General features: G+C 43.6%; 1 protein-coding gene across 4 annotated transcripts; it reads left to right on the top strand.

The window, feature by feature from the left end:
* The first annotated feature begins 276 nt into the window (after positions 1-276).
* Positions 277-11,644, top strand: c9 (complement component 9). 4 transcript variants are annotated; one of them, XM_056290707.1, is made up of 11 exons: positions 277-424; positions 3,220-3,310; positions 6,090-6,240; positions 6,362-6,503; positions 7,676-7,814; positions 7,940-8,167; positions 8,345-8,585; positions 8,826-8,954; positions 9,718-9,893; positions 10,920-11,157; positions 11,246-11,644. In XM_056290707.1, the coding sequence occupies exons 1-11, from the start codon at positions 354-356 to the stop codon at positions 11,401-11,403; spliced, it is 1,764 nt and encodes a 587-aa protein (XP_056146682.1). In that variant the 5' UTR covers positions 277-353; the 3' UTR covers positions 11,404-11,644. The 4 variants fall into 4 exon arrangements, with proteins under 4 accessions (XP_056146682.1, XP_056146684.1, XP_056146681.1 ...); XM_056290706.1 differs by lacking the exon at positions 277-424 and adding an exon at positions 2,977-3,106; XM_056290709.1 differs by lacking the exon at positions 6,090-6,240.
* Positions 11,645-12,836: the final 1,192 nt, after the last annotated feature.

Genomic DNA, 12,836 nt, shown 5'->3' with positions numbered 1-12,836 from the left:
GGTGCGCAGGACAAGGCAGGAACTGGACAGCCAATCGGAGAAAGGGGAGGGAGATGGGGCGCAGGAACCGCACAGCCAATCAGAGAAGGGAACAGGTGAGTGAAGCCGGGCAATCAGGGTCACTCAGGCACATGGGCGCAGGTGAACTGAATCACTAACCAGGGCATGGGAAAGCCCTGATGACCCAGATCACACACACATGACAGGGCAACCCCCCCCCCACCCCCTCAAGGGGCAGATTCCAGAAATCCCAAACAAACTGACCATGACCACCAAGCAGGACAGACGGAGGGGGTCTGGGGGAGGCTGAATGGGGCCAGGGATCTCAGGCGGATGGCCTGGGGGCTGGACCGATGGATGGAACCGATCTGGAGGGCGACCAGGAAGCAGGACCGAAGGGCAGAGCAGCTCCGGCGAACGGGCCGTAAGATATCTAAATCCAGCTTAGTGGAGATTTTGTCTTTGTTCTTTTGGAAGCGATTCAACTATAAACGCTTTTGGTTATGGTCACGTCCATGGAAAAGTTAAGGGTTTTGTTTGATTTCATAAAGGGGGCTAATGATTTTGACCTTAACTGTATATCCATCCATTATCTTAACCGCTTATCCTGCTCTCAGGGTCGCAGGGATGCTGGAGCCTCTCCCAGCAGTCATTGGGCGGCAGGCGGGAAGACACCCTGGCCACGCCATCACAGGATCCCCCCCCCCCCTTAGTGTTTTTATTCCTCTTTAGGCATGAAAAAAAACTTCATAGAAATCAAAATACAAAAAAAAAATCCCTTAACATTTGAATCAGAGTAGGAGTTTTCATCACTCTTCTTTGTGATGTGAAATCAGGCACCTGGAAATCCCAAAACTTGTTGTTAAATTCCTTGACATTGTATGAATCATTGAATGATAAAGGTAATTGCTATTACATGTGAGTATATATATATATATATATAATATTTAAATGAGGCATGTGGTAGTCTGCAGCCCTCCCCGCATCGGCAGAGGGGGTGGAGCAGTGACCGGGACGGTTCAGAGAGCGGGGTAATTGGCCCGGTACAATTGGGGAGGGAAAAAAAGGGGGGGGGGATAAAAATAAATAAATAAAATATCTGCTTATTAGGTTAAAAAAAAGAGAAGCGTGACAGGAAGTGGGGTTCTATTCAATAGATGTGTTCTTCGAGTCGAATTCAAGATGGTAAAGTTAGCCCGAAGTATGTGTGGCACAAGGTATGGGACTTGTTGCGCAATGATAACATCCCAAAAAAACATAATAATAATAATAATAATAATAACAATAATGATAATTGTATGTGTATCTTTTTTCAGCTGGTTATGAGAACTCACTTAGCTTCTGAATGGCTAAGACCAAAACCCTCCAAAACTAGTCTGTATTCACTCGAATGCTTAAGAAAGAACACCGTTGCTGTTCAGTTTAGGGGTCTTTTTCTCTAAAAGTATTTAACACTTACATGTGGAATGAATCACTTGTTATCATTGTTACATGATAACAAGTGATTCATTCCACAACATGTGGTTCAACTGTCACAAAATTCCATTGTGAGCTTGAGGTTGTTATCATTGTTACATGGTAACAACCTCAAGCATCGATCAAGCATTGTTAGCATCGATCAAGCAACAACCTCTAGCATTGATCAAGCATTGTTAGATGCTTGATTGTTGCTAGAGAGATTGTGGTTGTTATCATTGTTACATGATAACAAATTCAAGCATCGATCAAGCATCGTTATTTGTGAGCATCGATCAAGCAACAATTGTTAGCATCGATCAAGTATTGTTAGCATCGATCAAGCAACAACAATTGTTAGTATCGATCAAGTATTGTTAGCATCGATCAAGCAACAACAATTGTTAGCATCGATCAAGTATTGTTAGCATCGATCAAGCATTGTTAGCATCGATCAAGCATTGTTAGCATCGATCAAGTATTGTTAGCATCGATCAAGTATTGTTAGCATCGATCAAGTATTGTTAGCATCGATCAAGCATTGTTAGTATCGATCAAGCAACAACCTCTAGCATTGATCAAGCATTGTTAGACGCGTGATTGTTGCTAGAGAGCTTGTGGTTGTTATCGTTGTTAGATGATAACAACCTTGTTATCGTTGTTAGATGATAACCAGTGATTCATTCCATAACAAGTGATTCAACTGTCACAAAATTCCATTGTGAGCTTGATGTTAAACGTAGAATTTGATTCAACTCTTTGAACAGACGTATAGCCCTTTATGTTGACCAGCTGTCTACCTCCTTCTTGCTCTGCACAAGTCTACCTGTCTTGGTGTGTAAGAGGTTTTTATGACGTAAGCGCACGTTGTGCACCAATAAGATGCAGGAATGGATGAGGGAATGAAGATAAAAACATTCATAGAAATGCTTGCAGGGAATCATTTACAACTTCCCATGCCTTTAATGTTAATATTTGGCTTGCTCTGTATGCGCTGTGAGAAATAAAAACGTTTTGTTGGGTCAATAAAATGTATTAATTAAACAAATAATTACACTGTAAAAGCAATTTTTACAGTGTTAACAATTAAACTTAACAGTGTTAACAATAACACTTACCAGTGTTAACAATTTACACTGTTATTTAAATTTAAATTTGCATATTTTAAATTGCTAAATGAATTCACTAATTTAATTAAATGTATTTTCAATTTAATTTAACACTATTTTAAATCTGATTTAACACTAAATTAAGTCACGAATTAAATTAAATTACTAATATAAATTACTAAATTAAATCACTAAATTAAACACACTGTTAATTAAACTTATAATAAAACAATTTAGAGCTTGTAATAGGTTGCCTTACTATTTTAAATTAAACCACCAGATTGCTTTTTACAGTGCACTGGCTTTGGGGTTTTCAAGGTTTGTCAACATCTGAAATCCAGTTTATTGACTTTTAAGCCAACAAGGTCCTTTTTTGGCTGGATAATCGTTAACAGAGTGCAAGCACAGAACAGTTACTGGGGCCAAGCATGCTCCCCTATTCATCCCTTTACATTCAGCTGCTTCATGATGAGGAAGGAGGTCGCTCTCCAGCTGGGCTTCTATGGCCTCTGTTTAACCATAAGTCTTCTTGGGAAAGGATTGTATGTATATGGCCAAATTCATTTATACAACTGGGTTATTACCTCGGTCACTTACGAAGGATGAAGGTATGTAACACAATATCCAATGTTTCACGTCATACGTTTATGTTTAGGGGGAGCCCATTGCCCGAGCCATCACCAGTGGATTGTGTATGGAGCCGCTGGTCAGAATGGAGCCCGTGCGATCCTTGCACCAAAATTCGGGTAAGTCTGTCAAGGTACTATTGCTAGTATTAAATTAACTACTTAAAGCACGTGACAAAAAAATTTGTTTTCTGGATCACACACATCCACAAAAAGAGAAGGCGTCTTAAAACGTCAGTCTCATACTCCTCCGGAATTCCATTTTAATTGTTTAAATTTTTTTTAACACACTTTAAAGGCTCTTATCACAGGAAAATGCATGTTTCTGAAGACTTGGCAAAAAAACAAAACAAAAAAAAGTCACACAAATCATCTCGGGAGCTGTAAGAAGTGATTTGATCAGTCCTGACTGACTTATTTCCAAAGGGGTGAATCTATCATATCAGCTTTTCTACAGAGTGATGCTCTCGTTCCACACAGCATCTTCTTCTATTCCCCCATTCCGATGATTCATTTTAAAACATCCTCCTTCTCCAGAGTATTGCAGTGTCATTTTGCAGAGTCAGCACACCCTCCAGAATCACAAGACAGTCTATTGTTGGGTCCCACATCTTAAACTTCCTGGATATTGTGCAATTCCTGCTTAAATGCAATTACAAAACGTAACACTGGGACGTGTTAAAAATTAATTTCACAACTGTATACTATTATTATAAACCCTCAATATAAAAAAAATTACTTGACTGATAACTAGATTAATGTGTGTAGTATTTCGTGTTATATAAATCATGTTGTGTGAGTAGAAAATGTAACGCCAGTTCCTTTAGTTCAACGATCTGTCATGAAAACGTATGCCATCTTGTGGGCATAGAGATACACAACAGTACATGATGCACAGGACGGGTTTGATGATAGGTTAAGTAATCCACACAACAAGCAGAGGGGAACCATGGGCCATAAAGGCCCTCAGAGAGGGCCTAATATATTCTAAAAAAAAAAAAATATTTGAAAAGCCACCCGTTCTAATTTTATTTCATTAATTCATAATTTGACAATCAACATCTAAACAAAATGTTTCTGAGGATATAAACCCTTCAAACCTGCCTATTCAGTTTGTGTTAGAAGGTGAAGGGTTATGAACGGAGCTCCTTTGTCTCCCTATCAGAATGTGATGCCGCTGCAGTTACTAGGAAGAAAATGCCATGCTTCTGCTCTGTGATTGGTGGTCCAGCTGTAATTTTTCAGAGGTCTGAATTTTAAATGACAGTAAATCTGACCAATCATATCTTCCCTTTAAATGGGCGGGCTTTGTTATCACTAACCTTAAGACAAGTTGCGTCCACTGCGGGGGCACATTAATCACAAGCTAGCTAGAATAAATAAATAAATAAATAACAAATAAACTAGCTAGCTAGTTAGCCTGTTGGTTCACATGAGTAATGTTACCACTAGTGAGGAGGACGTCGTTGCGAATTCATTATCCACGCCGTTTTCAAGCTTAACTTTTAATGAAAAGTTGGAGTTAAGTGGCAAAGGAAGACCTACACCAGGGCTTAATTCGATGATTTATTTAAACTCTAATAGGCTGCCGGGCCAAATGACTTTATTCTGATCGCCACTGCCACTGTCAAAATGTCTTGATGTATGCTCAATAATCCAGGTAGGGAAACCACAGAATGTTGAATCAGTTCTTCTGGACAAGTTTATTGGGAGAAAGGTTTCATCACTCATCTAAGTGACTTCTTCAGTCTCAACTGACTGTAGCTACCCCACCCTTATTAACATCCCCACCCTTATTAACAGCACAATGGCATAACGACTGAACCAACGATCGGTTTCAAATGCAAATGAGAGCTGTAACTCCATCAACTAGACCAGTCGTTCTAGTTAATGAATGCCAGGTCCCACCTGGACCAGTCTGTGGCTATGCAGCCCCATATACAGCAAACTGCGATGCACCATGTTCTGACACCTGTCTATCGTAGCCAGTATTAACCCTTTCAGCAATTTGAGCTACAGCAGCTCTTCTGTGGGATCGGACCAGAAGGCGTAGCCTCGCTCCCCATTCGTATTGATGAGCCTTGGGCGTCATTGACCCTGTCGCCGGTTCCCCACAAGACGTGCCGTTTTGGAGATGTTCTGACCCAGTCGTCTAGCCATCACAATTTGGCCCTTGTCAAAGCCGCTCAGATCCTTACGCTTGCCCATTTTTAAAACGTCAGCCTCCTACTGAAAACCCTCTGAACTGTCTCACATTTATTTGATCATGTTTGCTGAACATACTTTAAATATACTGTAACGATCATGGATGAATAGGCTCGGTAGCCCTTAACCAGCGGGTTGGACCCTTTAGTTGTCTGGTTAACGTACTCGCCCGCGGTGCGGAGCACACGAGTTCGCGTCCCGGCCGTGACGGTCCGGCCGGGCTGCCCCCCGAATTCACTGCAATGCTTTCTAAAGGGAGCCAGGTAACTTTTTTGGGGGGGTTTCGGTAATGTATTGTAGTGAATTCGGGGGACCACGCAACCACAGGAACTGCCGCGGCCGGGAAGCGAACCCGTGTCGCCCGCACCGCAGGAGGCATCGCTAACCGCTAGACTAAAAGGGTGAGGTGCCCAGTCCCGCAGATACGGCCAATTGTGTCTGTAGGGACGCCCGACCAAGCCGGAGACAACACAGGGATTCGAACCGGCGATCCCCGTGTTAGTGGGCAACGGAATAGACCGCTACGCTACCGGGCCGCCCGCCAATTAATTATTTGACTTGGTTTTTACGACACTGTGAACGCTTTACGTTCAGACAAGTTCAGCGCTTTTGTTCAGATACAGTCGGTGTGTATTTCTTGAAGCCACTTTCTGCGACTTTCTTTCTCTGTTTGCCCATCGGAACATTTTCGCAGAGGCGCTCGAGAGGAATAGAGACGTTCGGTCAGTTTGACGGTCAAGCATGTAACGAGGCACTGGGACAAAGTGCACCATGCACAACACCGACTTTGTGCGCAAAGCAGCCACCGCCAAACTGCTCTGAATCCCAGTTCCAGTGTCTGTCAGGTAGAGCGCCTTCTTGTTTTCTTTTACTGTCATATATTGTGTACATCACGTGTTAATGCCCATTGAGACCCCAGCCTGAATTCATGTCAAACGCTCCTCTCTCTCACCATGTTTTGCTCAGGTACTTGCATCAAGAACAGTCTGTCGTGCAATGGCGACTTTGACTGCGAGGACGGTTCCGATGAGGAGTGTGATCCTCTGCGAAAGCCCTGCGGTGCACAGGCGCTGGATAACAACGAGCAAAGCAGGACGGCAGGATATGGGTGAGCTACTTTTATACATCTCAGTAGGTGCTCATTCGGTGTTCATTCAGGACACAAACCCGAGGTTCAGCTCATAGAGACGTTAGAGTGCAGTCGCCACATGGTTTCAGTGTTTGCCATGCAAGCGCTCATTCTCAGAAATGTGAGCTCCTTGGTGTAGGCTGTCAGCACAATGAGATAATATTGAAATGGTGAGGTCCAACTTTGCTAACCATGTAAACTGTTTTCCTCAAAAGAATGATTATAAAATGTAAGTCCATCTAAAATATGCTGGAGGTAATGTCATCATTTCCATTCAGATTTCATAAAACAAAATTTGAGCTGTCAGCCTTAGACATTAACATTTAGCAATGCACATTTGGGCAAAATGTTTAATTTAAGGTATAATTTTACAGGTAGTCCCCGGGTTACGAACGCCCGATTTACGAACGCCCTTACTTACGAACCGACCCCAGTAAAGCCTATGATTTCAAAAAATCGAGTTACACACGGTGGTTCCGACTAACGAACAGACGGGCTACTTAACGGGACGCTTTAAACACTGCACGGTTTTAGGCAGTTCGTCGGCCCGAGGGGGAACAACGCCACAACGTGGTCACCATTTTAAGCTGGATCGCGTTGTGGGAGTGCAGGAAGGAGGAGACGGAGAGATCAAGCGGAGTCAATTCCGTTTACTCGCCACACAAAACGACACCGACGCAGCACAATCCCTCGTGGCAACCGGCTAACCGCTAGGCTGCTGCAAACATGGCTCCACCCCGGAAACTCTAAGCAGTGCCTACGTCAGCACTCTGAACGTCTGCCTTAAAGGAGCAGCTGCTCCTGGTGAATCTACCCTCAACTGTGTATCACCACAGCGTCAACATTGTTTTTTTTTGGATTCCCCACCCCCCATTTTTTCTCCCCAATTGTACTTGACCATTTACCCCACTGTTCTGCTCCACCCCCTCTGCCGATCCGGGGAAGGCTGCAGACTACCACATGCCTCCTCCGATACATATGGAGTCGCCAGCCGCTTCTTTTCACCTGACAGTGAGCAGTTTCGCCACGCTATTCTCCCCAGCCCTCCTCCCCCGGGGGGGGGGGGGACTACCTGTACTTTGTAACTGTTATCAGTATTTGTTAATATCATAGTTTACACTATTAAGGCTCCCAATGTTGTCATGCCTCAGAATAAACATCTTGGGCGCAGATCCTCGAATGAACCCCTTTAACAACGACTTCTTCAATGGGAGATGTGACAAAGTGTCCAATCCCAACACCAGGCAGCAGAACAGGCTGCCCTGGAACGTCGGCGTGCTCAACTACGAGGTTTGACATTCATATTTGCAAACATGTCGTGCGAGGAAATGTCTTTTGTCTGTGTGCTTATCAACAAGCAATGAAATCAGAAATGCTGTGGCATCGCGGCTAATTTCCAAACTCCATTTTGGCAGACTCGCGCGGAGGAAACGGTTTCGAGAGAAATCTTCGAGCACACGAGCGAGCTCCTGAAAGAGATTCTGAGGGAAAGCACGTTTAAACTGGACGCGGGGATTTCCTTGAAACTGCAACCCACCGAGGTGTCCAGCTGCAAATGTAACGCGTCGGTGGATGTTGGAGCCGAAGCTCAGTATGAGAAGAAGAAACTGATCAAGGATGTCTCCAGTATCGGCAACGTTGCGGTAAAGGCTACTGTTTGGCAATTCGCTGCAATCAACCGTGCACAAGTTGTAACCTTTTCGCCATACCCTGTGGCGCGGGAAATTCGTCAAATTGGAAAATGCATGCATGCAGTGTTTGACTGATCAAAAACGTCCTCTCGGTGTGTAACCCAATTCTGCACTCCCTCTTGCATCCAGAACAAGAGCTACATGCGAGTCAAGGGCAGCGTGCAGCTGAGCACGTACCGGTTACGTTCTCGCGAGCTCCGTCTAGCCGATGATTTTGTGGAACATATCAGGAGTCTGCCTTTACAGTACGAGAAAGGGGTTCATTTTGCCTTCTTGGAGGACTATGGGACCCATTACACGAAGACTGGAAAGTCTGGTGGCGAGTATGAGCTGATCTATGTTCTCAACCAGGATTCCATCAAAAAGAGTAGTAAGTGTCCTTCAAACCCTATCATGCTTCAAAGTTGTTGTCGTTGTTGGGGTTTTTTTTTTTCCAGAATTAAATTTGCTAGATGTTACTGTCATTTCATGCTTATGAGATGTGATCAGTATGATAAAGCGTGGATATTTGCATAATTGTTTAGTCTGTGCGTGATCTCAGAAAAAAAATAATGTGTTGTGCTTTAAACCTCTGAAAACTCATTATGGTGTTTTTGTTCTTGTTTTGCAGTGATGACAGAGAGACAGCTTCAAGAGTGCATCAAATTGGGCGTTTCAGCAAACATTGCTAGCAATTTCGGTACCATTAAACCACATGTGAAACCTAGCAATTGTAACAATTTAACTACCAAGGATACAGGTTGGTTTTTTTCTGCTTTATGGGACATTCTATGTCAATACTGTCTTCGCATATAAATGTTTGGTAACACTTTAGCATGGGGAACATATTCTAAGTAAAAAAAACTTAATTACTAGTGAATTAGTAATGATCAAGATGTCACTTTAGTATGGGGAACATATTCTAAGTAAAAAAAACTTAATGTAGAGTAATTTAACACTATTAACACTTGTAGTTTTGTGTGTTGTTATGTAACAACAGACCATATTCATTAAGTGTTAGTAAGGGAGAATAACTCTTCTTGTGGTACTACCACCTTATGAAGGCCATACTAAGCAAAGCATATTGAGATGGTACTACTAATAAGCAATAACTCTGAGGTTACAGAGGGAAAACCCATAGTTAATGGCTTACTGGTTGTATAATAAGGCCATGCAGAATAAGGCATTAATGAGTACTTAATATGACCAATTAAGAGCCAATATGTTGCTAATTTGCATGCTAATAAGCACCTACTTAATGGTGACTATGTTCCCCATACTAAAGTGTTACCAAATGTTTAATAATTTAGTAATTATATATATATATATACGTATATATAATTAAATAATTTCTCTGTAGTAGTACAGGCACACATATTTCCCATGAATGGACATCCCAGACACAGATATACAGACAGCTACACATATTTACAAACGCACCATGCTAGATTACATAGCAATAGTAAAGTTGCAAATCAACATCAGTAAGTACCTAAAGCCCCTTACCCCTTTCCTCTGCGCAGACAAATCTGAAGGAAAAGCGATGGTGGATAACGTGATGACGTCAGTCAAAGGAGGCGACCTAGAGAGTGCTGTTGCTATGAGGGCCAAACTGAATAAGGATGGAGTAATGGACATCAGTACCTTACAGCGGTGGGCCAGGACAATTGCTGACGCACCTGCGCTTCTACATAGTCAGGTGGATGCAAAAGCAAATCACGTACTTGTGTCCTTTGTTCCTCAGTCTTGTGTTGTTTGAAGAAAGTGGCCATGTTACCGGGTCATTAGACGCGCTTCACGGTATTAACGTCAGGATATTTATTGAGGTTAACGTGGAGATTTGTAGATGATGTAATGCCCATCTCATCGTTAGACGTCATATGTATTTTTGTAAAATACATATGACGTCTAATGACGTCATTTCTTTCTTTTTTTGTGTGTTAAACTCAACAAAACGAACGAGAGGAAGCACGGTGGCGCAGTGGTTAGCGCTGTCGCCTCCCAGCAAGAGGGTCCTGGTTTCGAGCCCCCCCTTGCAACGATAGTTTACTCAAGTGTACTATTAGTATCCTTATTTTAAGCTAAAAATCAGAGAGTATAATTTCAGTTTACCTTTTAAGTACTTATCAGAGATATACGAAACAAAACTATACTTAGGTATACTTACAAGTGTACTACTAGTACATTTACTTGAACTTTACCTGAACTTGAACTTTACTTGACGCTTACTTATGTTTACTTAATACTGTAACGTGCATGGATAAGTAGACACGTTGGCCGCTGGCTGGCGGGTCTGACCCTTCGGTCCAGCGGTTAGCGCTGTCTCCCGCGGTGCGGGCGACACGGGTTCGCGTCTCGGCCACGGCAGTTCTTGCGGTTGCCTCCCGAATTCGCTTCAATAAACTTAAAGTAGTCCAACCTTGGGGGGTCGCCCCGGGTCGTCCTCTGCGAGGAGTTAGCGTGTTCTCCCCGTGTCTGCGTGGGTTTCCTCCGGGTGCTCCGGTTTCCTCCTACAGTCCAAAGACATGTAGGTCAGGTGACTCGGCCTTACTAAACTGTCCCTAGGTGTAACCGTCCAGGCTGCCTCCCCGCCTGCCGCCCAGTGGCTGCTGGGATAGGCTCCAGCAACCCCCCTAACCCTGAGTAGGATAAGCGGTTTGGATCCCGCATGGATGGGAACTGATTGAGTCCTGTGTTGTGTGTTTTGTCCTGTTGTTTCTAACAGCCAGAGCCCATCTATACATTAATTCCCCTGACTCTGCCCGACGCCAACACGAGGATAACCAACATGCAGCGGGCAATAGAAGACTATGTGGCAGAATACAGTGTGTGCAAGTGTAAGCCTTGCCAAAATGGAGGTACTGTTGCTCTCCTGGATGGCAGGTGCCTCTGTCTGTGCCCCGTCTTGTATGAAGGCTTAGCCTGCCAGAATTACAAGGCTGACAAAGTTGCTAACGTTCCAGGTAAGGGTAAAGGACAAGAATTGCTATATGTCCCAGTAAGATTGAGAGTGATATTTGTATTGTTTGAACAAGGATACTGTATTTGCAGGTGCGAGCGATGTTGTTGCTCAGGAGGGTAACTGGTCCTGCTGGTCTGGTTGGTCCGCCTGCAGTGGGGGGAAACGCACAAGGAGTCGTGGCTGCAACACGGCGGGCCTCACCGGAGCAAGTTGTAGAGGAGAAAACACCAGTGAAGAATACTGCTGAGAAAGAAACAGCCATTAAACCTAAACATGCAAACACATTAACGATCTCTCTCTGTCCGTGTGGAGATTAACAATGACTTGTTTAAGTGAAAATACAATAATGTGGCGGCCACTAGGGGGCTATGCCTCTCACCCAGCAGGGCTGTGAGCTGAGGGCGTGGTCTACGTTCCCGGGCTCTCTGGTGCAAGGTTGTTCCTGTTTCAGTTTGGTTTTGGAGCTGAGGAATAAAGTTCAAACTTGCCATCGTCTCCTGTGGCTTCATTTGAAAACAGGTCCACCTTGAGATCATACAGCTTATGATGCTAAATTTTCAAACCTAAAAATATCTTCTCAGAATTTTCACATTATTTTTTTTTTGGTCTCTTAAATCTAAATGACTAAGTTCAACCATATCAGTCCAAGAAATTGTCTGCACACACCATGTGTATGAAGACCATTATGGTCTCTAGTGTATAGGAGAAGAAGGTACTCTCAACCCACATACTGTGTAACTTGCAAAAAGTAATGATTAACTTTGTGATTCTCCACTGTCGCTGAACACCAAATCAGGCATCCTCTCACTTTCCAAGATTGTGTTAAACAATCTAGTTAAAAACTCCTCTGCCATCTCTCCTAAACACCTCCATGCCTCCACAGGTATATGTCATCTGGACCAACCGCCTTTCCAGTCCTCATCCTCATCATAGCTGCCCTCACTTCCTCCTTGCTAATCTGCCGCATTTCCTGATCCACTATCCCCACATCATCCAAACGTCTCTCTCATTTTCTTTATTCATCAACCCCTCAGAGTACTCCTTCCACCTTCTCAACACACACACTCTCTCTCAGCACATTTCCATCTCTGTCCTTCATCACCCTAACCTGCTGCAATGCTTCCCAGCCTGGTCCCTGTCTGGCTCATCAGTACAAGTCCTCTTCTCCTTGCTTAGTGTCCAACCTCTCGTACAACTCACCATACGCCTTTTCCTTGCCTTCACCACCACTCTCTTCACTTTACGCTGCACCTCCTTGTATTCCCGTCTACTTTTTTTTCATCTCTCTGACAATCCCACTTCTTCTTTGCCACCCTCTTCCTCTGTATACTTTGCTGTACTTCCTCATTCCACCACCAAGTCTCCTTGTCTTCCTTCCTCTGTCCTGATGACACACCAAGTACCTTCCTAACTGTCTCCCTCACTATTTCTGCAGTGGTTGCCCAGCCATCCGGCAACTCTTCACTACCACCCAATGCCTGTCTTAACTCCCACCTGAACTCCACACAACAGCCTTCCTACTTCAACTTCCACCATTTGATCCTTGGCTCTACAAAACTTCAGCAAAACAAGTTGGCTATGATGCATTATGACATTTGACAGATAAACAGGCTAATGATGACATATTTATAATGCATAAATCCGTTTGAAATTGACATAGTGTATCATAAAGGTGGTTAT

The sequence above is a fragment of the Lampris incognitus genome, chromosome 12 (assembly GCF_029633865.1).
Source record: "Lampris incognitus isolate fLamInc1 chromosome 12, fLamInc1.hap2, whole genome shotgun sequence".
Lineage (NCBI taxonomy): Eukaryota > Metazoa > Chordata > Actinopteri > Lampriformes > Lampridae > Lampris > Lampris incognitus.
This window is presented reverse-complemented; position numbering and strand designations above follow the sequence as displayed.

Bases quoted from the DNA above. Each gene is read 5' to 3' on its own strand.
- c9 (XM_056290706.1), top strand. From the start codon at position 3,030: ATGATGAGGAAGGAGGTCGCTCTCCAGCTGGGCTTCTATGGCCTCTGT. The intron at 8,955-9,717 runs GTTGGTTTTTTT...TCCTCTGCGCAG, and splicing joins TTTAACTACCAAGGATACAG to ACAAATCTGAAGGAAAAGCG. The intron at 9,894-10,919 runs GTGGATGCAAAA...TGTTTCTAACAG, and splicing joins CTGCGCTTCTACATAGTCAG to CCAGAGCCCATCTATACATT.